The sequence below is a fragment of the Bombus huntii genome, chromosome 3, assembly GCF_024542735.1.
Source record: "Bombus huntii isolate Logan2020A chromosome 3, iyBomHunt1.1, whole genome shotgun sequence".
In the NCBI taxonomy this organism is placed as follows: Eukaryota; Metazoa; Arthropoda; class Insecta; order Hymenoptera; family Apidae; genus Bombus; species Bombus huntii.
Genome location: NC_066240.1, coordinates 12,489,776 through 12,517,710, shown reverse-complemented (window position 1 = coordinate 12,517,710; position 27,935 = coordinate 12,489,776). Strand labels below are relative to the sequence as shown.

General features: G+C 30.7%; 6 protein-coding genes and 1 long non-coding RNA gene across 19 annotated transcripts; 4 read left to right on the top strand and 3 right to left on the bottom strand.

The window, feature by feature from the left end:
- Positions 1-6: 6 nt before the first annotated feature.
- Positions 7-2,349, bottom strand: LOC126863651 (ubiA prenyltransferase domain-containing protein 1 homolog). Its single transcript, XM_050614047.1, has 2 exons — positions 1,926-2,349; positions 7-1,684 (listed from the first exon to the last, which is right to left on the bottom strand). Exon 2 carries the CDS (start codon positions 1,669-1,671, stop codon positions 673-675), a length of 999 nt encoding a protein of 332 aa, XP_050470004.1. The 5' UTR covers positions 1,672-1,684; positions 1,926-2,349; the 3' UTR covers positions 7-672.
- A 324-nt stretch (positions 2,350-2,673) lies between these two features.
- LOC126863658 (myeloid leukemia factor) lies at positions 2,674-8,007 on the top strand. Of its 8 annotated transcripts, none has more exons than XR_007688937.1 (7): positions 2,675-3,010; positions 3,433-3,637; positions 3,722-4,004; positions 4,082-4,217; positions 5,101-5,196; positions 5,333-5,513; positions 5,685-6,501. XR_007688937.1 is itself a non-coding variant. In XM_050614064.1 (7 exons), the coding sequence occupies exons 1-6, from the start codon at positions 2,958-2,960 to the stop codon at positions 6,888-6,890; spliced, it is 792 nt and encodes a 263-aa protein (XP_050470021.1). In that variant the 5' UTR covers positions 2,675-2,957; the 3' UTR covers positions 6,891-6,931; positions 7,197-7,345. The 8 variants fall into 8 exon arrangements, 7 of the variants coding, with proteins under 7 accessions (XP_050470017.1, XP_050470018.1, XP_050470021.1 ...); XM_050614064.1 differs by lacking the exons at positions 5,333-5,513; positions 5,685-6,501 and adding exons at positions 6,872-6,931; positions 7,197-7,345; XM_050614060.1 differs by lacking the exons at positions 5,333-5,513; positions 5,685-6,501 and adding an exon at positions 7,197-8,007 and having other exon boundaries at positions 2,674-3,010.
- Positions 8,005-10,396, bottom strand: LOC126863585 (uncharacterized). Its single transcript, XM_050613852.1, has 5 exons — positions 10,319-10,396; positions 9,997-10,214; positions 9,728-9,917; positions 8,793-9,347; positions 8,005-8,720 (listed from the first exon to the last, which is right to left on the bottom strand). The coding sequence occupies exons 1-5, from the start codon at positions 10,394-10,396 to the stop codon at positions 8,544-8,546; spliced, it is 1,218 nt and encodes a 405-aa protein (XP_050469809.1). The 3' UTR covers positions 8,005-8,543.
- A 180-nt stretch (positions 10,397-10,576) lies between these two features.
- Positions 10,577-11,456, top strand: LOC126863688 (uncharacterized). Its single transcript, XR_007688953.1, has 2 exons — positions 10,577-10,953; positions 11,021-11,456. It is a non-coding gene; the product is annotated as an uncharacterized LOC126863688 (long non-coding RNA).
- Positions 11,457-13,541: 2,085 nt separating this feature from the next.
- On the top strand, positions 13,542-18,576 carry LOC126863614 (integral membrane protein GPR155). 5 transcript variants are annotated; one of them, XM_050613939.1, is made up of 12 exons: positions 13,543-13,741; positions 14,584-14,756; positions 14,831-14,954; positions 15,039-15,328; positions 15,401-16,212; positions 16,287-16,354; positions 16,429-16,575; positions 16,669-16,808; positions 16,926-17,094; positions 17,162-17,327; positions 17,391-17,577; positions 17,667-18,576. In XM_050613939.1, exons 3-12 carry the CDS (start codon positions 14,854-14,856, stop codon positions 17,978-17,980), a joined length of 2,394 nt encoding a protein of 797 aa, XP_050469896.1. In that variant the 5' UTR covers positions 13,543-13,741; positions 14,584-14,756; positions 14,831-14,853; the 3' UTR covers positions 17,981-18,576. The 5 variants fall into 5 exon arrangements, with proteins under 5 accessions (XP_050469897.1, XP_050469896.1, XP_050469895.1 ...); XM_050613938.1 differs by lacking the exon at positions 13,543-13,741 and adding an exon at positions 14,166-14,393; XM_050613940.1 differs by lacking the exon at positions 14,584-14,756 and having other exon boundaries at positions 13,542-13,741.
- On the bottom strand, positions 17,977-20,156 carry LOC126863660 (elongator complex protein 5). Of its 2 annotated transcripts, XM_050614072.1 has the most exons (4): positions 20,011-20,156; positions 19,639-19,713; positions 18,583-19,420; positions 17,977-18,270 (listed from the first exon to the last, which is right to left on the bottom strand). In XM_050614072.1, the coding sequence occupies exons 1-3, from the start codon at positions 20,024-20,026 to the stop codon at positions 18,618-18,620; spliced, it is 894 nt and encodes a 297-aa protein (XP_050470029.1). In that variant the 5' UTR covers positions 20,027-20,156; the 3' UTR covers positions 17,977-18,270; positions 18,583-18,617. The 2 variants fall into 2 exon arrangements, with proteins under 2 accessions (XP_050470029.1, XP_050470028.1); XM_050614071.1 differs by lacking the exon at positions 17,977-18,270 and having other exon boundaries at positions 18,472-19,420.
- Positions 20,157-20,576: 420 nt separating this feature from the next.
- Positions 20,577-27,639, top strand: LOC126863623 (nuclear receptor-binding protein). Its single transcript, XM_050613958.1, has 11 exons — positions 20,577-20,719; positions 21,664-21,750; positions 22,243-22,467; positions 22,543-22,673; positions 22,779-22,873; positions 24,961-25,044; positions 25,129-25,416; positions 25,605-25,764; positions 25,863-26,049; positions 26,136-26,255; positions 26,323-27,639. The coding sequence occupies exons 1-11, from the start codon at positions 20,591-20,593 to the stop codon at positions 26,626-26,628; spliced, it is 1,812 nt and encodes a 603-aa protein (XP_050469915.1). The 5' UTR covers positions 20,577-20,590; the 3' UTR covers positions 26,629-27,639.
- The last annotated feature ends 296 nt before the right edge of the window (positions 27,640-27,935 follow it).

Here is a 27,935-nt window from a genome sequence, read left to right as displayed (position 1 = left end):
GTCACGTCGATAATTTACAATAATGATTGTATTACAAATCTATACATCAATACGAAACAACGAAATAATATTGTATTAATACGTTATCAAAATATCGTAAGAATTTATTGTCTTATTTCGTAAATTTATCAATTTATAAAATGTAAAAACTGCAATGTACGTGTAGATTTCTATTCTCGAGATTCTTATATCCTTGAGGTTACAAAAGATATGCATATCGGTTTTTTATAAATAACATTACTTAGTTTCTAAATAAAGAAGATAAATTATTTAAGATGAACTATTATAAACATGTTTAAATAATTATATATATTCATAAATTCATCTTTTACACTTATTTTAAGTGCAAAAATATGTTAATTACACACAATGGAAAAATTACAAATAGAAATTCAAATTATTAACTGTATAATTTCTTTGTACATATTCAAGACCTTTGCGTTGTTAGAAAATTATCTCCAAATTTTTATTGTATTACAAATATTATTAATACGATATACTAAGAAATGCATTTCATAATGCATCACTTGACCATGTAATTAAGAATTAATAACAATGTAAAGTGGTGAAAGCAACATTTGTAACTTATATAAGATTACACTAACAGCTGCTCATACAATTATTTGCACATTTAAGTTCTTTTCTGGATAATGATACCAAATCATATGTATGTTACAGATAGGGAAGGGGATTCACAAGTAAGCAAGCAATGACATATAAAATGCCCAGAAACATATTTAATTTAGCTGTTTGCTTGGGTACACTCTGAATCATATGAGGGTTTCTGAATTGTTTTTCTATCTTGAAGGCAGTTGGTAAAGTAGTTACTGGTAATAAAAACCATATAGAATACCTTAATGCAAGCACTACCAGAGTTACATATGGAGTGAATAATAAAAAAGCATACAAAACATGAGATATGGTATGACCTATTAAAATAGCTAATGTCACTATGCCTGCCTTTTTATCACTTTCTAAGTCTCGGGTATTGTTACTGTGTAGAATAGCCTCTGTATTTAATGCAAGAGGTATAGCATAGTATATTGTACCTAGTTCGATATAACCAGTTTGAGCCATGAATGCAAACAAAACTGAAATTGGACCAAATATAACTAAGATAAGGACATCACCTAATGCAATGTATTTAAATCCTATTCCTCCTGTATAAAGAAATGAAGAGGATAAACCTCCAAAATACACAAGTGCAAGATGTTCCATTCTTGCAGGAGATATAGTTGTTAATAGAACAAAACCCAAACACCCTGCTGTATATAATATTGCACCTAGTGAAACTAATTCATCCTTTGATAAAAGTTGATCTACCAATATTCTGTCATCACTTTTCCGGCTATCAACTCCTTTTATGTAATCGAAATAAGTGTTTACTACATTACCAGCCCCATGTACGCAAAAAACTGTATATACTGTTAGAATCAAAGATATCCAGCTAAAACTTGCTGTACTTGTTAATCGATATGCTAATGCAGATCCAAGAAGTGTTGGCATTAATGAAGCACTTAATGACCATGGTCGAACGGCTAAGAAATATGAAGACAACTTCATAAGTGGGGAATTCAATGTTGAAGATGTTATGGGTGAACAATTTGCATTCTTTGACATTGACTTTCCTCCAACTTCTTCAGTAGAGATCCAAATTCCATTGGACATCATACTTTATATTACGCTACAAATAAAATATGCAAATGAAACTGCTATTTATAATAGTAAAAAATATAATATAATATTTATATTTTTTCCTTAATAATAAAACAGTCTTATGTAATACAAAAACGAACTTTTATATATATATAGTATATAATATATAGTATAATATATATATATATATATAGATTCTTTAATTGAAAAAAATTGTTTATCAATTTCTATAATAAAAGATCTATAAAATATATATATAATTTACTTACATATTATTCATTCAAGGAAAGTAAATTAGGTTAGAATGATCTCCATAATGCTTTAACAATTGTTACGTTTTTTAAGTACATTTTTTTTATCATGAAAAATGCCTAATTACGCGAAAGTAATAATTTTCACACAAATGTTGACATTTAAAATTCGCGTATGAGGAAAAATTTCATTCCTCTACTTGTGTACTGTTAAATGTAACGATGACGTGTTTTCATCAATTTACATGTGGCGCTCTCTGAAATATTCCTTTCACCTTAAAGTCAACAACATAGTTGGAAAATTTCTTTTTACCAAAAAATATTTGAATACATTCAGCTCATACTTTATTCTTTAAATATTATAACAACTATGGAATTTACAAATTATACGCGTCTAATTACTTTCTTCCAAACTTGTTAACTTTTATAAGCAAACAATTCCCTACTCCTGTTATATATTAAATCTTATATATGTATAGTGAAAATCGACCTTATATCGTTATATATTATATAAACTCATAGAATAAGAACAATCAGTTTTCTTTAATACATTTTAATCAAAGAATAATCTTTCAGTTTTTTATCATTACACAAGAAAACATTTGAAGCAGTAAATTTATAATCAATTTAAAAAAATAATTCAGAAATTCGAAATTAAATTGACTTCGAAATTTTAGAAATGAGATATCCAATAGCAGTACAGTACAGTGTATTGGCTAAAATTAGCTAAACAATACGGTTCATGCAAACGAGTCATAACACCAAACTATGTAAGTATGGGTGTATAAATGTACAGTTAGATCCATTTGCTGTATATTATACTGTATACTATTCGTTATACGGTTAATTTTTGGCCGTGGAGTGGTGTCTAATAGTACTAGACATTTCACTTCACATTTCTGTTTCCAGAAGTTTCTATAAAATCTTTTAGGCGAAATCTCTCACGAAAATTTTCTTCGTTTCATCCATTTCAAGTGTTTGTGTTATTCTATTTTCAATTATTGATCGTAATTTTTTTTACAAATAGTATCCATTTAACTGTTTTTCAAAATGGCCTTTTTCGGATCATTGATGGGTGATCTCAACGATGATCCTGTTTTTGGGTGAGTTAGAATAACTTTTATTAGTCTAGTTTTGTGTAAAAATAAAAAATATTCGCATTGAATACTTTTTTCTATCTATTTTATTATAATTACTATTAAAAGAATATTTTATTAATTTCTTTATACAAATTTGCGGAAAAGTATTGTTGGATTCGATCCAACAATAAAATTCTATGCATTTCATGTTAGTAACAAAATTCACTTTTCTTAATCTGATTAAGATATAACTAGGCAGAAGCATTTATTTTAATCTTCAGTTGGAGATTTCATTTTTTCTGTTATTTAATGTATTACATAATTATTGTTTTTTATGTAATTAGCAGCATTAGCTACATTATATTAATTAATTTTAATATGCTTAGAGATAGCTGTAAACAGATAAAGTACATTATATAGTTTTTGTTGCTGTATGTTTTCTATAGGTCTCATATGCAATCTATGAGGAACATAAATGACGTGATGGCATCTTTGCTTCATGATCCATTTGGTATGCTAAGTAATCCTGGCCACCACCTTACTGCAAATGGCACCCATAGGAGCGTGGGTCATCAGAATAATCTTCAGATATTACCATTTGGATTTCCACCAATGCCATCATTTAATATAGGCAATGTGTTTTCAGACTTTGTATGTTAATTTCTTTTATTTTTTTTTTCATTTATAGACTAAAAAGTATCTGCAAGAGAAAGTAATATAAAAAATATGTTTTAGGATAATATGGCGCAGAGTGGAAATTGTCATTCATTTACCTCGAAATCTGTAATGACATTTGCTGGTAATGGTCAACCGCAGGTGTATCAAGCAACTATGTCCACAAGAACTGCTCCTGGTGGTGTGAAAGAAACAAAAACAACAGTCTGTGATTCTCGTACTGGAACAAAAAAGATGGCTATTGAACATCATATTGGAGATAGAGCACATATCTTAGAGAGAGAACATAATCTACACAGTGGTGAACAAGAAGAACGTCAAGAATTTATTAATCTTGATGAAGGTTTTTACACAAATTTTGTATTTATGTTTTTATTTTTTTCATGCATAGAGTAAAAATATATAAATTTTGTTTTACAGAAGAAGCAGAGAGTTTTAATAATGAATGGGAGTCACGTGTCCGTCGTTACCATGGTGGTAATTCTCATTATAGTAGCCATGGTCATCAAAATCGATCTGATCATAGGCAGTTGGCTTTACCTGATGCATCAGGAAGGTTAGTTAACTTAAATTTATTTCAGCATGTGTGTAATATATCTTGCAAACAATATTTCCTTTATATGCAATGACTTGCACAAAGAAATGAAAAAAGTACAAATATCTACTTGAATTCTCTTTAATATCTTTTTACAATTAATTTTTGATACACTTTTTTTTTATAAAATATTAGTATTTTTATAAAATAATGTAGTATCAAGATGTAAATATAATTGTATGCATGTTCAATATGAGTATAGAAATGTGCATATGTGTGCATGCATAGCAATATTACATGTATAATATTGTTATTGACAAACTCAAATTTATGCAGTGTGCATAAGAAATCCAAAAGACGAACCAGTAAAAAGAAGTGAAGGGAGAAACAGGATTACATCATACTTTGTCACTTCTGTCTCACTTTGTGCATTCCCTGCCAAAATTCTGTATTGAACATACAAATAAAAACATTTAAGCTTTAATTTTTATCTCTTCTATCTAGTTTCAATTTAGCATGAGCAAGAAGATATGTGTAGTATATTACATTGTAGACTTTTTGTGATATATATATCTTTAGTTCTTTATATTATTTGTTTTTATATTATTATACTACTGTTACGTGGACATACAATGGATAACACTATTTATTGATTTATACATACCGTTACAGCGATAAATTAGCTGCAATATATTTTATAGTTTTTATTCTCATTAAAAGTATTTTATAGTAATGTAAAATCATTGAGTTTAATAAAAGATAATGTATCAATAAAATATATAAAATGTTGCACTTGATTTTTTTTGTCAAATGAAAATTAAAATGTTAAGTTTTAAGCATTTTCTTATTTTGTTACTTCATCTTATTTGTGCATTATTGATTTGCTTATTATATGCTTTCATAGTCAATATTCTAATTCCACAAGATGGGCACCTTCTTCTAGATGTAGTCTAAGACCACCACCTTCATTTAGAACATACAACCCCATTTCCAATTTAAGGTAAGTTCAGTTTCTTTTTTAAAGTTTATGTTTATTATACATATGTATATTAAAGCGAAACATTTTATTCTTCATTTGAAAAATTTATGCTTTCAACATATGGATATAGTATTATGTATATAGTATCTGTGTACAGGTGTATCAAAGGTCTATAATTCCATATACAGGGTGGTTGGTAACTGGTGGTACAAGCGGAAAGGGGGTGATTCTACGCGATAAAAGAAGTCGAAAATATATATTGGAGAAGAATCAGAAATAGGGTTGTGGGCGTTTGATAAATCTTCATTGGGCTTAGCTATCGTCAGGGTACAACCAAGGTACGGGTTATTAACACGAGTATGGATACTACAGACTTGACAATCAATCGCAGCGATTAGGAACTCGCGACACTAGTGATAGTGGTCTTAGGTTCGATAACGAATCCTCGGTCAATGGGATGATAGATATCCTTGCTCACAAAATCTAACTCAAACGTGTAATACTCGCAGATCGTACGACGCTACTCTCTTCGTCGATGAGATCACAAGAAAGAATGAATTTTCGTCCCAATGATGCCACAGAGGAAAACTATGATGGGGTGTGTCCAAAGACACAAGATCATCGGATTCGTCGAGTATAACCCTCGTTCCGAAAGTAAGGGAAATTGACGTCGCTGTCAATTGGTCAATTTGAGATAAAGACTGCCTGTCCGTTTGAAGAACCTTAATTACCAAAAAAACCCAGGTTTCATAGCGGGTCCTCAGGCTAACTGAACTTGTACTGTGTAAGTGCCTCAATATCTGGTATTCATTGTCCGAAGGAACCGTTGGAATGTTTTACTGTCAGGTACCTCTATGGGTATTTCTTTTAACGAGGGTCATACTATCACTCCACACCTTTGTTAGACGAAGCGCCTGTCCCGTTGACCGCGGCTACGTTCGGCGACTAATGATCGCCTTAAGCCCAAGTTTATTATCACAAATCGCAAACAAATGCAGTTGGACAGAATGACGGCAAATTGTTTAATTACAACTGTAAACTTTAATTACAATTTTACGGATTTTCCCGAAGTTCCAGAGGGAAAGCTCCGGTGTCCTTTCATCTCTGACATATAGAATAAAAATTTTTCGTTTGAGGTTTTGTTTTCGAGAAAATCGAATCACCCCCTTTCCGCTTGTACCACCAGTTACCAACCACCCTGTATATTCAAATACACAAGTAATTAAGTAATGTATGTATTAATATTATTATGGTACATAAACAATTGGTTTTATGCTCATACCTTAAAGCTAGTGTCCATTTATTTAGAATAAATGTCTATGTATTTGTATAACAAAATCAATAATAAAATATATCGAAAAAAATGAAATTTTTTATCTATAAAATAATTATTGTGTAGTTTATAGCATGTGGTAGTTACAAGCAGCAGCAAAGATGTACCATACATCATATATGTTTCTAATTTATCATATATATTGCATGATTACTGTATAAATAATATGTATCTTTTCAACTTTAATTGTATTTCAAGGCAGAGGTATACACTTTCACTTTAAAAGTATCTTTTATTTCTATATCAGGTTATGAAATATAAATTATCCATTATTACATTTGTTTATAGTCCATTGCTTATTTTGTTATCTGTAATACAACAAACAACATTGGTATAAAATATACCATATATTGTGTATTGCAGGTACAGCCGCAAATATTAATAAAGTAAAAGCATAGTACACAGTGGTGACACTTATGCAACGTAAGTACGTTGCGTTTCACTTAACATTTATGTTTTGATATTTCAATTAAAAATTTTATTGTAATTGTTTGGATATGTTTTTCCAATGCCATGCTACTTAATTCTTGGGGAAGTAAAAATTTATCAATCATTCCCTTTTTTACAAAAATACTTAAAAAAGGATATTTACACATGGACTAATTACATGGATATATTCTCACATTCTCATGTTTAATTTTTATTATACCTAAAGACATACTATGGTTTAACATTCTCATCTTTACAGTTCGAGTTCTTCCACAAATATTCAAGATACTAATTTTACGTCAGCAACGACTACGAATGTAGTAGGAAACCGAAAACGCAAACATATACCGGATGATGAAGTTTGGAAAAAGTGTCATGTTGTATCAGATAGTAATATGTAGATCAATCATTCAAACTATTACCGATGGTACTGCAGAACTTCGGTAAAATTCGTATCATTTAATAATATTATATTAGATCTAAAAGTGTTTTACAAATAATTTCTTATATCATGTTCTTATAGATTTAAGTGAATCGTAATTTCTTAAAGATTTTTCTGCAAATAAAAATAAAAAAGCTATTTTTTAGATCATATAATAAGTACTTTACCGAAGTTATGCTGCAGTTATTTTCCATTTTACATATAGACTTACTGATTCTTAGAATCTTTATGAATGAATATCATATGTGTAGAAATTCTATGAAATAATATATATCAATGTATGAAAAGTATGAGAGTAAGAATGTTAGAAAATATGTAGGTTTATTTCGAATAATATAAAAAAAGTATTAATCATTTCTCATAAAATTTGGTTTATGAACAGAAATATGTTTTGTTTGGAAATGTTAGAATGTTACTAAGGTGTTACTTTTTAGGTTTTAATATATTTGATCTTTGTGAGATTTTTTGTCTAAAAAAAATCATGTTAAAATAACATTTAAGTTTTAGTTATATTTTTGATATTAAGAATATTCGAATTTAAAAATATGTTAGTACATTCTCAATTTCAAGTAAAAATGAACATATTTTGGGGTAGTATATTTATCAATAAATGTACAATTGAATGTAATGATTCTTGTCTCTGTTTATTCAAATAAAAATTATAGATTTAGCATAACTTAATCCACCTTTATACTAACAAAGAGATTGAATATAAGTCATCCCTAATACCACCATTTTTTATGATTTTTGTTTTTTAAAACATAAGCAGGAAACTAATTTTACTCAGTATTGTTTCAATGAAAGCATTCAAGTTCCTAAAACTTCAAAACGACCTACGATTAAATATTTATATAAGCAATAATAAAGAATGGTGTAAATATATGCTATTATTGAATTTTGAAAACAATCTTCAAAAATTATTAATACATACATTAATATTTTCATCGAACTGTTAACAACAATGCATTAAATACATAAGTTTTACTAAAGTTCATTAAAAAATATTATACCCTATTTTATAATCAGAATAAAATTAATATCTGTAGTAGATAGGAGAGCTATTAAGATAAACATCAACAGAATAAAAAGAACGTAAGAGGAAAGCCGGCAAAAAAAATGATACATTATATATTGTCTGCACCACACAGGGCAGATTGACTTCTGTTAATTGTCCTCTGCTAAAGTGTTGATTCTTGAATTAATAGCCAGGAGTTGAGCCACGAAGGCTGAGTCACTCATAACTGTTGCAAGAGTACATAATAGATCCTCTAGGGTAACTTGCGAGAGACCTAATTGCCGAGCACATTCAGCAATGACTTCTTTTTCTTCGGCACCAGGCATCTGAATAAGGTGATTTAAAATTAATTATTTACAATCGTCTAACATTAATCTGTATATGAATGTAAAACGTACCTTCGGTGAACTGCAGAATTTGTTGAATGCCATTTTAATTCGTTTTTTGCCATTGTTAGTTTGATAAAAAATTGAAAAGGTTTGTGCATTGTTTATATCTAGCACAACAGGAAAATATATACCAGCTGTAACATGACCTTTAGTATCTCTTGCAAGAAGGCTCCTGAAGTTATAAACTAAATTTCTGCGTTCAGTAACATCAATGGCAGTTAAATAAGGCCTTGCCACGTATATAAGAGCAACTTGTGTTCTCTCTAGGGTACCAGATCGAGTTTTTCTCTCATGCCATTCAATGTAATCAGGATCATTAGTGCATAGAAAGTAATTGTACTCTTTTTTGCAATCTGGTTCATCAGATTGAATAAACCAGCCCGTATGTGGGTATAACTTATCCTCCATCACAGTAATTACTCGAGCTACATGATATCCAGGATCAAGGAGCATAACTCCTTTTCGTCCACCAATTTCGATTTTTAGACATACTAATACATGTTCCTTTTCTCCGCTATCTGCAGCGGGTGGTCCACCAACATAATTAGCAATATTATCGATCGTCTGTAAAAAAAAAAAGAACTCATAAAATCTAGAATTATACAGGGTGGTGGTAACTGGTGGTACAAGCGGAAAGGGGGTGATTCTACGCGAAAAAATAAGTCGAAAATATAGAATAAAATTTTTTTTTTCTTAAACAATTTTTCCATTAAGACAATGATCTACAGTGAGATCCGTTATAACGTACCGCACGCGTACCGAGCGAAAATTCAAAGTCGATTTTCTCGAAAAGAAAGCCTCAAACGAAAAATTTTTATTCTATATTTTCGACTTCTTTTTTCGCGTAGAATCACCCCCTTTCCACTTATACCACCAGTCACCAACCACCCTGTATATTAAATGAAAATAAAATAATTCAACTGTTTATGAATCATAAATAATACCTCTTCACAGGATACTAAGTAGAGGCCACCTGCTATACCAGGAAATCGTTTATTCAAACATCTTAAACGGTATAGCAATTCAAATCCCAAACCCACACAGGTATGATGTTCACGTGTTATAAGTGGTTGATATTTGTGATAAAATCTCTCCAGTACGGTTTCACCACTTGCAATATAATCCTTATAAAATCTGTTAATTGTAAAATGAAGTTTTTCAATAATAGTCTATAAGCAAGAATTTATGAAAAAAGGTATGTTATGACAATTACTTAAGGAAATTGCCAATGGTGTCATAGCGATGCTCACGCAATAAGTGTTGCGTTTCTAATTCAACGCTGCCTGCTAGTTCCTCATATTGTTCGACCGTTAGTACGGTCAAGGCTGGTGCCTCGTAATGGGCCCATACCGGCAGGGGCAGCGGCACACCTCTGATCCAGGGCCCGCGTGCCTGCCCCTGTGGCTGGCACCATATCTCTGCCGTCTCGAGTCAACTCGGCCATTCACTTCCCCAACGGCCGACTGTTGGCACAAAGCCATGCTCATCCCTGCAGCTGCTTATTGGCTCTACAGGGCTCTCTCCGTGTTTTATACTCTTCTCTCGCTCTGTAAATATAGCTTCTTAAAATTATTCATATAGTAACAGTAAGCATTTGTTTTTTCAATTGTCATGTTATTCAAAACTTCATACAAGTAATTTGTCGTTTCGAACGAAAGATAATTAAAAATTAAAATGTATAAAAAGTATGGTATTTGCGTTGCACGTCCATAAATGTAAAACTACCCTTTTCAATCAATACAAGTTATGATTTACTTGATGTAATTACTATTTCTATTGATAAATATATTTACCATATGTCCATTGCTATTTAAGCACACGAATTAGTACAATGCCGTATGACAAAATTTGCGAAATAAATGCAGAGAAGCGGATCGGAGTTGTCGTTGGCTTGGTATCTAACATGGCGACAGTATATACGCATGGTGAATCAATACACGACCAAATAGATAAGTAGCATGCCACGTGTCTACTACGACTTTCGTCACAATGTTACCGTTCGCGCTAGTACACTAATTTTCACTTACTAACTTCGAAAAAAAAAATTATCAATGGGTGACAAAGCACTGAATATTTATTAAAGAAAATATGTGAATATATTCGACTTTTAGTATGTAATATGCTTCAAGTTGATTCAAAACAGATTAATCAGTAGAATCAAAATAATTACGTAAGAGAGAAAAAATATACATTTATTCGATACTTTTTTCTTGTAATTTCAAAAAGAAAAATTTCAGGTATATTCTAAAAATAACGATGTGGCAGTCATAAATTCCATTGACGCCAAAACATTGATGTTTACATTTTTTCGCATCCTGTAATTTGTGGCTTACGTGATATATTATTTATACCAAAAATGTACCTTGTTTGTAATTTATTACGTCATTAAATACACTGACTTAGGTTACAACATGTAATGTTGGTAAGTGAAAGGCATTTCCCTCCTGAACTAGGGCACACAAGATGTTTCAAGTATGCATACATGAATTATTTTCTACCAGTTAATCGTTTTATTTTATAAAATATACAGTAATTACATCTTTCGATTTAGTACCCTCAATAAGCAAAAAGAAAAGAAAGGGAAGTCAAAATAGACCACAAAACTTACCCATACAATGAGCGCACCAAACAAACAAAAACTTTCTCTCCTCGGAAGCTTGACACAATTCACACGTCCGAAGTCGAAGCAGAACTGGGTGGTGGAATGCGTGCTGAAGATTATATACGTTCAGGTCTCTCCTCTTCCCCTTACCTCTCTTGCAAGTCTTTGATAATTCACCACGTGATCGCTATCCATGTAAAGTTTAGAAGACGTAGTTGTGTGTTTTCTTTCTTATTATAAACAAATCAGAAAATTGATTTTTCTTCTCTAGCAATTAAACGATGCCATCTTACGTTACTTCCGATTCTCGTGTTACATCCGATCGCATTTTATACATCCGATCGCATTTTATACATCCGATAAACGTGTTTCCATATTGTTATTGTAATTATTCAAAGTTTGCGCGGATCCTCAAATTGTACATTCCATGAATTTAACAAATTTTCAAAATGGTGAATATTAACGCATAAAACAAAAGAGGATGAGGTTAGTCACAGGGAAATTCATCTCTGATATGATTGGCCAGACAATATTATGCTTCTGAAAATTATACCCTTTTCCAGTTATTCAGCTATCGAAGCCTTACGCCAGCTCCGCTTGACTTGAACATTATGATAAATAACTATTGTATTTTACGGAACGCTAACATAATTAGTAGGATTTCCAAGAAAAAAAAGGACCAAATGGACACAAAGTCAAGGATTGGTCTCACCTTTTGCCTCGCGCGCGCGCATGTGTGTATACACACACATATATATATATAACATATTTTTTTCAAATGACCTTGAACCGGTATTTGCAAGTACCGAGCTTTCTTTTTGTGTGGAATTCTTATCGCGATGGAACTGATATAATGTAGAAAAAGCAAACGCTGTTTCGGTGAATCAGCTGACGTCACATGAAGGCAGTATGCGAATACACACGTATATAGATTTGTATTTGATCGCATACACGCGACCACACGAAATCTGTACACATACACGTAGACAAATTAATACATAGTCACATTAGATACGCTATCTATCGACCACGTGATTATAATGTGATCCGATGTCTGTTTCGATGAAGCGAAATTACTACGCAGTTATATTATTTATTCGAGAAAATTGGAAATAAACCAACTGCTTTAGTGGCACAATCTGTTCGACACCGACTTCGTTTTTTCATTTCCAATTCCAGGCTTATAGAAAAGCTGTTGCGTACATCGTACGCAAAAGTTATACAACTGTATCACATTTTTATTAACATAATATATTATAAATATTACAATATTCTTATATTGAATGTTATTGTTTTCTCAATCATGATTTGGAAAATGTTCATGTTCGAATAGTTTCGTGTTATCAATAAGTCAAGTACTTCCATGAATTTCCGTGACTAAGCAAAGTAGCTATGCATATACATACTTGCGTAAATCTTTATATATATATATATATGACATATATAAGTGACATGGCTACGTCTGGTGACCTGCCATGTCACTTCGAGCCCAAACCCATCGTCATAAAGTCAGATTGGAACATTAAGACTATTTCTTATTTTTATTACTTAAGGGCGGCTATAGTAAAAGTCTGGACTAGTGTATTGTGGTTTTTTCCCAACATTCCGGACGGGAAATCCCGCTGTCTTTCCATCTCCGACATATATATGAAAAAATATCAGATTTCTGTTAATCTTTTAATCGGTAGACAATGAATAAATACATCGATTTGAGAAATATTTATCAAACGTTTCTGTTTCTGTTTATAGTAGAACAGCTTTATTGCGCAATATTATAAGAATGTATGATTCATGGAGGTCAGTGACGTAAAGATATACATATTTCACTGGCAATTTAAACACTGCATTGCTGTATAAAAGCAAGTTCAACATACTGATACAAATATCAATAAAAGAATAAACTAATCTTCTAGGATTAACATCAATTAAAATAAATTTTTTTGCTTGTTTTATTTATTTGTTATTTAATAGAGATTTGTAAAAATGCAATTATTTGTTGCATTTTTTAAGATAATGTCTATTATGTATTATTTAAGTTCGAAATCTATCACAATTATATATAAAAATAGATATGTATATATATTTTTTTCCGATAATTTAACGATAACCTATTAGTCGTAATTCTGTACAGACAGTACTGCACCATTTAATTGATGCAACCAACTAGAAATATTTCGACATAGAACTGACACGAGGCTATTTTCTTATCACATTTATTTTGCGTCTCATTATTGGGGAATTTGCGCAAATTATGTATATTTTCTAAACGTTTAGAATTTTCTAGATACATAATATTTAATTACGAGTATTATATGGAATATGAGAATTACATTTTCTACCGATTACACGTAACATGGTATGTATCTGTTTTCTAAATTTATATCAGGCGCACATGATTTTGCTATCAATTAATGAATTGTCGTTCTTGAATATTGATATAAGATATCAGGACTTTTGTTTTATCAAAATTTATCAAACTTAAATTCATTAATGCGTATACAGTGATAAATAATAAAACTAAATGACGATTACGATTTATATAACGATGATATTTATGATTGTACAATTTTATAATATCTATGTTAATTTTGAATACATTTCAAAGCGATTTTACTTAATAGCATAACGTTATAGATACAAATAAAATTCCCGTATTTTAGAACTATAATTTGAAATTTGAAATCAAACATTTTCGTGCAACGAGTCCGATGTTTTGTTCGAAGCACGTGATATAGGTGAACCAATCACATGATTTAGCTAGAGATATCGATGCTGTATTCGGGTTCATAAGATTAAAAATTGCCTATACACGTAATGCATATAGAGTACTATAAATGTTTTGTCGATATGAACTTGCATAATATATTTTTATTGTATTAAACAACGCTGATATCTTTCATTATATCTCTGAAGAGTTTTTTACTTGTTTTTCATAGATACTTTTGACTTTATATTATAAACGAAGGATATAATAAATATTGAACGTGATTGGATGTTAATATTTTTGCGTGAGCGAAAATTTATATATTTTTCAGATTGTATTGTTATATTGTAGACTATGATGTACTGTCGTTTTTAGTACTCTAAAACAATAAATCTTTTAGTTCTTTTATTTCTTTGTAATGTTTAGTAACTTGATATTTATGAACATATGGGTATCATTATTTTAGAAGTACATTTAAAATCTTTTTATTTCAGTCAGTGAAAGAAATAATATAGTGTGAATAGAGATGAAGTTGATATGGGGTTAATGCTGCATAATATTTTTTTGTGTACATGCCCTTCTTGCAACAATAACAATGTTATATTAGAAAGATGACAATATCTGTATTAAAAACAATTATAATATAAATATATATATATGCTGAAAAGTAATTTATCTTTTTTCATTTCTTTTTAACATTTTTCACATGTACATCTAAATTAAATTATTCTATATTTCCAGGAATTTAAAAAGCAGCATTAGTCATGTCTCTACTGGAAGAAACTCAAATTTCAACAATGAGAGTTGAACCAATAGATAATTTATATCTTGCTCTGATACAGTGTTTTGCTATTATATTATGCGGGTGAATTTTTTGTAACTATGTAATCTTTAAATTTTTATCATATGAATTTTAAGATGTATATAAATAAAGTGCTTGTTTTTTTAGATATATTGCAGGAAGATTTGACGTTATCACTAAAATAGAAGGAAATGGGCTAAATACTTTTGTAGGAACGTTTGCTCTACCTTCTTTAATTTTTATGTCACTGGCAAAGCTTGATTTTAGTCTAGTAAACTGGAAATTCCTTCTTGCTGTATTGATAGCTAAAAGTTGTGTATTTCTTGTTGTTCTTGGTATATCTCTTGTTATTAAAAGACCATCAAATCCAGGTTGTGCTGCACTTTTTGCAATATTTACCACGCAGAGTAATGATTTTGCTATTGGATATCCTATGAGTAAGTAAATTAAAAATCATTCTTAATATAGTTTAAAGTAATCTATATACTAAAAATAACATATTTTTATAGTTCAAGCACTATATGAAGAAACACATCCTGAATATGCTGCTTATTTATACTTAATGGCACCTATATCATTGGCTATTTTAAATCCAATTGGTTTTGTATTATTAGAAATTGGTAAACGTTCTGGTGAAAATCATAGAAATTATAGAGACATGGTTTGTTCTATTGTAAAAGGAATTGCACTAAATCCAGTACTTGTTATGACTGTTCTTGGTATTCTTGGTAATCTTGTCTTTGGTCATTTAGTACCTGCTATATTAGCAACTGTGCTTGATGTATTTGGTAATGCTTTTTCTGCAAGTGCTCTTTTGTTGTTGGGATTAATGATGGTTGGAAAAGTACACAAATTGAAGGGCACAGCTCTTGTAATACCAGGTATATTGATATCAGTAAAATTGCTGGTACTTCCTTTGGTCATAAGAGAATCTATTATTCTCTTAAATGCTGGCGAGAATGCTACAGATACTCAAGATCTAAGTACTTATGGATTCCTGTATGGAACTATTCCTACAGCACCAGCCTTATTTATTTTCACTCTTCGATATAATATCGAAATTGATTTAATTGCATCAGCAATGGTTGCTTGTACTTTCTTATCTGCTCCACTAATGTTTGTATCAGCAAAGTTAATCGATGCTGTTTCTACTGGAGTTAGTCCAAAAAATTATGCATACCAACTGAATATATTTTCTTTTGATGTAAGCATTGCTTCAATAACAGTTTGCACATGGTTAATTATTTGTCTAATTGGATTAAGAAGAAAAAAATATAAATGCGTCACTCATAAATGTACACTTTGTATAGTAATTGCACAGGTTTGTATTAAATTGTATTAATTTAGAATTTATGCCAGTTATAGTTGAAATTTATACAAAAATTATGATTTTAGCTAGTTACAGCTATAGGTGTTATAATATGGACCAAACTCGAACCTGATAATACTGGTTCAATTTTATGGTAATTTATTCCACTATTTACTTTGATTTTTTTTAATTTAATTCTTGTATTATTTTGACCATGATCTATTATAGGTATGTCCAGTTTATTTTAATTACTGTGGGAGTATATGCAAGTCGTATGTGGACTGTAGCAATAGCTGCAACTTTATTATACTTAAGTTCCCGTTCTCTGGATTTTGTTTGCAATATTCAAAGATGGTTTTACCCTATTGGATGGGGGTATGATGAATACTTCTTTTTTTATATATAATATCGAAAAGAAAGAAAATGACTAATAATATACTCATATATCATATCGATAATATATTTCAGAATTCCACTTTTAATAGCAATTATAATGTGTAGCACTATGTCTCCAAGGGAGTCTGAACTTGAGTTCAGAAATCCAAATTTTCAACTTGGTACAGTTCAAGCTGCAATTTCTACTTCTATATTAACATTCTGTTTTATTGGTAGGTATGTAATATACAATGCATGAAATAAAACACAATATTCTTTATTATTTAAAACAATAATATTCTTTATCATTTAAAACAATAATATTCTTTATTATCGCATCTTTTTTACAGTAACAATGGGCTGTTTAGTCTTACAGCAGAGCTACCAGCGTCGTAACATTTCAGCATCTTATTCTAATTTAACGAATAATACCGAAAATTCCAATAATGACACTAATAATGACGAAAGACGCGTAGTAGATGTTGAAGATCTGATTTCTTCAAATTCTCATCCTCCAATGTAAGTAAATTGTATAAAAAATAAAGCTAGTAAAATCTTGTTTTAATTAATATTTTGATATTGTTAGCATCGGCTGTGAATATACACATGGTTGTCCAAATGGTACATGTAGCAGCAACAATAACGAAATTGATGATTGCGAATTATATATAAACATTGAGAATGAAAGAAACGATCCTCAGTTTTTACGACATCTTGTATTTGTTATTTTACTTCTATGTTCCATGTTCATTGTAAGTATATGACAGAATACTTGAAAATTATTACAAGATTATAATTTACTATAATTATTTTAGGGTTTATCCATATCAATCGGAACATTATTAATGGAACAGTTGACTGGAATTTATGCAGAATTAGCATTTTTGGATGTTGCCTTAAATTTTGGCCAGTCATTAATCGTATTTGCTATTTTTGGATTAGATACTGGTCTTGGTAAATTAGGATGTTGGCTGCAGAAAATGTGTCGTAAATGGCGTACTGGTATTGCTATATTCTTATATTCATTTTATTATATTTTTATATTTAACAAGTTCCATAATTCAAATGCACGCTATATTTTGCATTTATAGAGAAAGAACTGCAGCTTCCCCCTGAAGATACATTAAGTCCCGAAGTGAGAGCTATTAGGGATCAGTTTAATCGTTGCCATTTGGCTGAATGTCGTGCTCGTATAGCTATATGTCGTAGACGCTTATTAAAGATGTATAAAGGTGTCTTTACTGGAACTGATTTAGTTAATTGGTTGCTTGAAGCAAATGTTGCACAAACTAGAGAAGAAGCTGTTCAATACGGTCGTAGCTTATTAGAAAGTAGGGTTTTGCAGCATATCGACGGCACTTATCATTTTTGTGATCAAAATTTACTTTATACTTTTAATGGTTAATTGTAATATCTGGATCAAGTCTCATAAAAAGACTATTTTTGCAGTTCTGATTAAATATATTATTGAATATTAATTTTTTTTAATTGGAATATCTTTGTAAATTGTATTTATTTAATGTATTATTTAAAATATTTCGATATTTACTTGAACTTATATGTAAAACTTTTTTATTTTATCAAATTATGAAATTATTGTCTGGAATTTATTGTACAGAACTTTGTATCTGGCTATGTTTTCTTTGTTATCTAGTTACGAATCTCATATATATGTTTCATTGTTTAATCAAAATGCTGCAAAACAAAGTAATACAATAACAATATGGTAATTAATTGAATTAAATGCCAAAGATGAATAGTAATATTTAATATCCTATTTTTAAATATTAGTATTGTATGCAGTATTGACTTTTTAATGTGAAACAATACTTTAGAATATCTGTATTTTTTTACAGGATTGTTATGAGGTTTATTGTTAATAATTTAAAAAAACGCTATGTTAATAAACAATTTTATTATATCAACAAAATATTATATATTATGCAATATAAACTGTAACAAAGTGTAAAATGAATGTAAAATAAATATCTTTGCTTGGAACATTACCATTATCTTTTCTAATGTAATATTTTATACATGAGTTAGAAACATAAATCATCATCTGGATCTTCCTCATCAAAATCATCTATATCCTCTGGATGATAGTGAATTCTAGATGTATTTGTTGTATTTGTATTAGCCGTGTATGGTAACACTACTTCTTTTCTCTGTTTCATTTCATTTTCATTTATTTCTATTCTGAATGAAGACTCAATTTTTAACTTAGGGTTTTCATATACTGGATGTGACTTTTTACTTTGTTCAAGCTTCTTTGACTCAATTTCATAAGATGTACTATTTTGGCTTACTATTTCCTGTTGTTTTAAAATTCCTCCACCCACTTTGCGATGCATAAACTCTACTATATAATTAGTATTGTTATTTGCTATCATACCAGAAAATTTTTGTATCTTTACATATGTACTTCCTAATGTTTCAATGTAAGATACTTTATCTTGTACAAAATCTCGTCTATAAATACAAATCACTTGTGGCACATCTTTGCTTAACTTCTGTAAAAACCACATAGCCCTTGATAGGCCAACAAATAAGATTAATGATGTCAAGCAATCAATGACTACTGTAGATTTTGTGTCTATAGTTTTTAAGATATGTTTTAGATTATAAAAATCCTTATCACTTATAGCACTTATATCAAGTCCATTATTAACATTAACTGTATAATAATCAAAGATATTTACATTATTTGATGCAAAATATTCACATTGGTATGAAGATTTTGGATTGGAGAATAACAACAAATTGAAAATACAATTAGAATCTTTTTCTTTCAATACTTGTATCCATCCTGTTACCAATTTTCTAGCATACATCGCATTCACTCCTGAAATATATACATATGTATATATACATGTACAATATCTGTTTAACTACAGTTATATGAACTCCATGTAAACAAATCAAATAGAACAGTTCATACGATAGGAGTTTACGTATATTATGTATATTAATCTAATACTAATTGTAATTTCATTCAATAAATGGAATTCTACTGCACATCTAAAATAAACTATAGTTTTATGAAGTATTTTGCTTACGTACCTTCATCAAGGACGATTAATTTTGTGCCCTCTAATAAAGGTAATGTTTTTATAGATGTCATTGTGTTAATTGCACCTATTAGGTTATAAATAGAATCATTTAGCAAATAAACAATAATCACGCAGTAGACACGCGTGCGTCACATTATAAAGTACGGCAAATAATTCCAATCCAAAATACTATTCAAAGTCTAATTTTGCGACTGAAATTCACTGTTTGTTTAATTCAAGACATTCATCATATTTAAGTAAATCTCAAATCACGCTTTTATAACCTCGAAGCAATTTAATGTTTTGTTTCCTACTTCTTATTCATATCGTGTAGGAATTGTATGTGCAGGAACTGTGTGTTAACATAGAAGAACACATGTACCTTGAAATTTGAACATGTAATCCGGTAAATATTATCTGGAAATTATCTTGAACGAGATCAGAAAATTGGTTGTCGAGGCGACGATTGACAGATGTCGCTGTTACTGGCACCGAAAAGGGTGCGGTACACGCTAATCGCCATACTGGGCGAACGTGACCGAAGACAGAGCGAAAATGAATACTAGAGTGTGTGTCAGATCGAAGCTATTTTGCTCATAACAGAGGTTTTATTTTGACAGTGTGATTCACGAATGGCCCTCGCGATGTACCGATACACTGGCTAAGTCCTAAGGGAAACCGAAAAGCGTCGATCCGTGCGCGTGGCTGCGTAAGATCAGAAATATCGTAGCTTTCCTTGCAACTCGGGTTGTCGCGCTGCATGTGTCATTGTGAGTGCTAAAGGTGTATTACAGCACCGAGAGGCTCTGTTCTCTCCTGTAACATTTAGGTGCGTATCATCGACAGTGCACATAAGCGGCGGAACAGATGCGATATTGAGGTAAATCCTTGGAATTACCACCGATGAATTTGGCCGCGTTGTGCTCTGTTCGGTGCTGCTCCTTCAACTAATCGCGTGTGTGATGCCCGGGAGTCGCTCCAGCACGGACCCAGAGCACAAGTCACCGCGGGAAAGTGGTGAAGATTCGGAAGATGAGAGTGAAATCCTGGAGGAGAGCCCCTGCGGGCGGTGGCTCAAACGTCGGGAAGAGGTACGATTCATCTTTTTATAATATACTCACATCTATGTGTTTACATCTTGTTTACATTTTGTTTATTTACTTGGTTGGGATTTTGTTCTGATTAATATGGTTTCAAACATATTTGGTCTATATATGTTCTTGTTGGAACCATAATTGTATTATCTCTATATGAGAAATGTGACGAAGGAAGTCTCTTGTGATACATTTTGTCTCGGCATTGATTCCAATTTGGTTAGACTATTGGGACGTTTGTATACAAATAAATCAGAGTAAACAGTGAGATATGGATGTAGTTTATGCAATTCTTTTCTATGTAATATAGCGATATATTTTGAGACTTCATATATTAATATGGTAGGTAACAAAAAGATATTATTAAATATTCCTTCAAAGGGAACTAAAAATCTAACAGCTATAAGCTATTTTTCTTATAATCTAGCTTAGTACTTGTTTCATTCGAGGCTGGAAAAAGTAAGCTAAAGCCAAATTGTGTTTAATATATATATATATATATATATATATATATTATACATGCATATTATATATATATATTATACATGCATTATACATGTATACATATATCATAAAATTAGCTCATTATGTCATAAAATTACTAAATATATTGCTTGAAATGTATTATACAAAAATATCTTCAAGCTTGGCAAACTAGTTTCTTCAAAATTTATGTAAACATTAAATGTTTTCGAATTTGTAAGTGTAAACTGATTTTCAACAATTTCTTGTCACTAAGCTTTCAGCATCTGTGGTACTTTCTATTTTCATTCTAGAAACAAATCAGCATAGTTGGATCATTAACCAGGTGTATTTGCAAATCCGCTTTATTGTTCTATTTAAAGACTGAATATTCTTTTGTAAAACATAAATAACATTGAATAAAAAGCAATGGAGATGTTTTATCTGTTTGATGTTCAATAACCATTATTTTATGTTAGGTATATGTAGGTTCCAAGTCCACGTTAGCCGAAGGCTCTACCTTTGGAGCAGCCAGAGGCAGTGAAAACGAAGTTACTGAAATGGAGGTATGTCTATTTAGAGAAAAATAGGCTATCTCTTTTGGTTTATGTACCTTTTTTATTAAAACTGTTCAATCAAAATGATGTAACATAAATAGAGGATTTATCACTCAATATATTTTATTTGAATATAGCCCATTGTCGTAAATATTGAATGAGCTATCTCCCCTCCTTAAATTCTTTGCAAGGTCACATTGATGTAATGACATCAGGCATGAAATTGTTTGAGTTATGCTTAAGTAACTTAAAATGAATGATTGCAGTAATATATTCTGTCATTTCATAACCATAGACTATTCAAATGTAATTTGTTAATAGCCTGTTTTTGTTTTTCTTTGTATAATTTTTGTATGTTGTAAATAGATATTAATGTATATTTGTAAATGAAACTTGTAAATATACTAACTTTATGTATTTGTGTAATTAGTTTATGTTTCATAAGTAATCATACATGAATGAAATGAAGTATTTTTGTAAATAATATTATTTTCTATTTAGGTGGAACAACGTGATGTACCAGGAATCGACTGTGCCTATTTGGCAATGGATACTGAGGAAGGAGTTGAAGTTGTTTGGAATGAGGTGCAATTTTCTGAAAGAAAGAACTTCAAAGCACAAGAAGAAAAGATACAACTTGTATTTGAAAATCTTACACAGTTGGAACATCCTAATATTGTTAAATTTCATAGGTATTGGACAGATACCCATAATGATAAACCTCGGGTATGTTATGAAAGAAAGGAGTTGAAGTTTAAATTGGCTTGAATATTAATTATGATGTTATTTATTATTTATTAGGTTATATTTATAACGGAGTATATGTCCTCTGGGTCTTTAAAACAGTTCCTAAAAAGAACAAAACGCAATGTGAAAAAATTACCCTTGCAAGCATGGAAGCGTTGGTGTACTCAAATACTTTCTGCATTGAGGTAACACATGATTCTTTATATATATTATTTCTTAAATAATAATGCTTATTTATTTATATATGTATATATTTCTGTTATATGCATTAATGTCTTTGAATTTTTCAGTTATTTGCATTCCTGTTCACCTCCCATTATTCATGGAAATCTTACTTGTGACACTATATTTATTCAACATAATGGGCTCGTAAAAATTGGTTCAGGTAAGTAATTAATTAACAAAACAGAAAGAAAATTCTATTCTATGAGACACATTTTGTATCCAAAAAGTACAGTCTTAATGTTTCTGTACTTTGTACAGTGAAACACGCTGCTAGCAAGTACAAGATATTATATAGTTGCTCATAGGTATTCAAGAGAGCACTTATCCCTAAATGAAACTATTTAACATATATTGGAATAAGAGTTTGCAAGGCACTTCCCCTTTTTTATTCACAGGACTATATGAGAGGCTTATAGTTTTGTTTCTCATATTTTTCATGGATGAAAACTATAAATCACAATATAGGTTTATTATAAAAATATATATATATATATATAAAATCGACCAACCACTGATGTTGAAATAACAACTGTGAGCTAACTGATATTTATTTCATTCTTACATGGGGTACAAACACATAAAGTACGTATATTGCCATTACTGTGATTGCCTCCTCGGTACTCGTACTCGATAAGTCAATCGACAGTAATAAATAAGTTTTATACAGTTACTCAATTAATTTCTATTCAACGTAATTTATAATATCGCGTGTTATTTAATAATTAAACTAAACGACGTGTAAACAATATACACTGATATTCAAATGTTTTATCATAAGGCATAATTATGTGTGAAAAAATGTGTGATATAGTTATATATTGTGAAGAAAGTTTTACTCCATGCTATAAATTTAACATTATCCTAATTGGATTTTATAGTAAGATTAACGATATAAAAAAGATTATTCTTTAAATAAGCTTTAATGATAAATATATGTCAAAAAAAGTGGGATATTATCTCTGCCGAATGTTCTTAATAACTTTCTATTTTAATTAGATTTATTCATTCAGAACCATTCCACATTATTGTTGTTACTGCGTTTATATTGTGATGTGATTTATCCTTTTCCTTTTCTCACTCGCTTATTTCCTTTTTTATCCTATCTATTAGTAAAATAAATCTGTTAGAAAGATTGTGTATAAAGTACTGTTTACATATTAGGAGTAACTTGAGTCCTCGTTTTTAATTGTAGCAAATAGGCTAATCTAGATAATGAAAAAAACACAGCAAAGTCTTCGAAGAGAGAGGAAGTACAATCGTACTTTCGCCCATCCAGAGGATAAAATCAACTGATAACGACGATTCTTCGGTTCTGGTGTAAATTGTGAAAAGATGGTGAATTTGAAGAAAATGCATTTGGCAGATAATCATCGACTATTGCCAGCTAAGTAATTTAGGCATATTGAGGTAAACATTCCTATTTATGTATATATATATGTATGTATGTGTATACATATATATACATATATCTACATTTTGATTATTGGTAGAGTGGTTCATATAAAATATTCAAAATTTATTTGATTTTAATATCCTTCATATCATTACATTGCACTTCTTCATCTCTTGGGTTATAATAACAAAGAAGGGCAAGGGGCCTAAGATGTCTCTTAGTCCTTCTATGATCATTATCTAGCGCACGCATTTTTCATTGTGCTCTAATTTTTGTTGTATCCTTATTCACGAACAAAACAAATTCTACGAATTCCGTTTTGGTCCTTGAAAATGTAAAGTAGAATTTCATCATGCTCAACGAAAGTGCCTCTTTTTGGAATATAAATTATCCAAGAACAAACTGTGTAAATTACTTTCTTGCTGATTGCTTGCATTTCATTTATCTTGCTTTTATGCGCTATGTTTGACCCTCCTCAGAGGCACTTTCGTGCATACGTATGTATATGCGAGAATTATTAACTGTATGAGGGCTCAAGTTACTTGTAGGATAATTTTTCAGTTACAACACAATTTTTCTAGCGGTTCATTAATCCACTTGTTATCATGGAGGTGGCGGGTATTCGAAAAGGTAAAAAAATAGTTACATTGCTGTGACTGTATTTGTTTTTTTTCCTTTTCTTTGTTTTTGTCTATATTTGGGCAAATAAATACAAAGAATTCCTGCTACCTCGCAAAGAAAGTTTTTTAACTCATTGCTTGTTAAATACTTTCATACAAATATACATATTTTGTGAGTGCCTATCTGAAATATATTTTCTTAGAAATAACCATATGTTCTTCTTATCATTACAGTGGCTCCCGATGCGATTCATCATCATGTTAAAACATGTAGAGCAAACATGAAGAATATGCACTTTGTAGCGCCTGAATATGGAAGTAAGTGTATCAGATTATTGATAATCTCTTTATATATTATGTTATTATACATGTTGTTGCAATATACCTTGCTGTGTTTTTTAGACTCTGTAACCCCTGCCATTGATATTTATTCATTCGGAATGTGTGCTCTGGAAATGGCTGCATTGGAAATTCAGGGTAACGGTGATACCGGTACGATCGTGACCGAGGATAACGTTCGAAAAACTATAGAATCGTTAGATGATGCCCAGCAGAAAGATTTCATTCGAAAATGTCTTCAAGTAGACCCACTCAGTAGACCAAGTGCAAGAGAGCTCCTTTTTCATCCTGTCTTATTTGAAGTGCATTCATTAAAATTACTTGCTGCTCATGCTTTGGTTAATTCAGCCAGTAAGTTTACTAATATCGCCATTATCTAATCTCTATATTCTCTTGTTCTTCAGAATTTATCATGTGTTCTAATTATAGGTATTATATTTTTTATAATAAAAAGTTATATAATGTAGCGGTTAGTCCAGTAAAAATAGAACGTTAAGTGGAATTTTTTAGAAATCAATTAATTTTCACAACTTTTTCAGCTAATATTTCAGAAACGATAACAGACGAAGTTTTGCAAAGGCTCTACGGTCCTGATACGGTAGTCGCAGAAATTAAATATCAAGGTCGACCACCGCAGCAGATTCGGTTAAGTGATATTCCTGTTACAGAGAAGTTAGAAAAGTTCGTCGAAGATGTAAAGTAAGTATATTAAATAGTTTTACGACAAATGTATCGAAATGATTGCGTTTTTAACCTTATATCTATTCTTCAATCACATAAATTATTTGGGTCGACAGATATGGTATATATCCCTTGACAGCATTTATGGCGAAATTACCACCACCCGTTCGACCTCGGGCGATATCGCCCGAGGTTACAGAATCGGTGAAATCTGTTACACCCGAACCGGTGGACGTGGAGTCTCGAAGAGTAGTTAATATGATGTGTAACGTTAAGCCTAGAGAAGAAAGTTGTGAATTACTTGTGAGTGATATAGCACAATGTGATGAGTTACCTAACGTCAACTGTCAAGTCTAGTTTGTGTTTTTTTACGCTGGTGTATTTTATAGATGACAATATTATTACGAATGGATGACAAAATGAATAGGCAATTGACATGTCCTGTGAGTCAATTAGATACTTCAATGCTTCTTGCACAGGAGCTTGTACATTTTGGATTTATTAATGAGGTATTTATTTTATTAAATATTTTAAAAAAGGAGCACAACACAATTTCAAAATTACTATTTGTTATAGAATGATCGTGATAAAATAGCAAATTTAATCGAAGAGGCATTAAGGAGTTGCTTTAATAAGCAAATGATGACACCAGGGATGGTGTCATTAACAAATCTTCCCACCCAAACTACTTTATTGCTGCCCGGCTCAGAATTTCAATGCTTGCAACACTTTGATAATTCTATGTACAACGCGACAACATCTCATAGTGATAGTGTAATAACTAACCCGCTGCCAAAAACCTCAGGTTTCCCTGTATCGAGTAACAGGAACAGAAGTCACGATGAAATGGAACCACCGTTGAATGCCGAGAGCGGTAGTTAACTATCCAGGATATCTGGTAACTCAGTTCACTGTGCCACTTTGCACGCTCTATGTATAGACTGGCTATGTATTTTTATATTTAAGTAAACAGGAAGAAAGAATGGAATTAAATGATTAAAAGAAAACAGAAAAAAATAAAAAAAGGAAAAAAAAGAAAAAGGGTGCCGTGGCTAAAGCTTTAGGCTAAAAAATGTTAATGCGGTAGATTCGAACATATTTTATTTACAAACTGTTTCGTATGTTCGATATATAAAAAATATAATTTAATCGAATGATCGATATATTCTCTCCTTTTTTTTTTCATTAAGTCATAAGATAGTTTCGAAAGAGGTAGGATATTTCCATATTGGATAAATTTTAATTAAACAAATGTCAAGGACGCGCTATACTACTTCAGTTGACTGTACAGCTCTAAAAGAAAAAAATGCGAATATGTAGCAAGTACAGAATTGTAACTAGTTATCACGAATAATCGTAATAACCTGTTACTAGGCTGAAATAATAAAGGGCATTTTACTAGCGAATGTTTAAATTCGTCGACAAACGGAACGAATTATTTGAAATAATAAATGAAGCAAAAAAAAAAAAAAGAACTTTCTATCGTAAAGTGACCAAGATGTATCATAGAAACTTATTTTGTATATACAAGTTAACACAGATTAACTGAAAAACAAGATGAGGAGAAAATGGTATAATTATTACATACGGAAGCATAACTCGATCGTACAGCAATGCGAAAATAATAAAAATAAAAACGATTATGAGCACCGCACTTGTTTCGCTTCGATATTCGATGTGTATTGTGGTTTGTCCCGACTCATACGAATCTTTTTTCTTTCGCTCATTAGAATGAATTAAAAAACAAAAATTGATATCTTGATTTGTTTGAAAAGACAAAAATAAGAAAAAGATAGTAGCGCGTATAACGTTCATAGAGTAGAACGTAATACATCGGTCGACTAAATACAATCTTTTTGTAATTTATCTTTGTTCTTTTCTCTTTCTTTCTTTCTTTAATAAAAATCGGACACAGCCACGGCCCTTCTATACTTCGGTATTATTGATGTGATTAAACCAAGGTTATTAAATCTCGATAAAATTAGCTGAAATCCTTGTAAATAATTTATATTTTTAAGAAAATCTGTTGACACAGAAAACTAGTCATATAGGTATATTCGAGTGCTAACAAACTAACACCGACCTTATTATGTCTTTTTGCATTTATAACACATGCTTGGCCAAGAAATACTGCTCCGATTTCATATCTTGATAAATGAAGGAAAAGAAATGAAATTTTCAGTGACGCA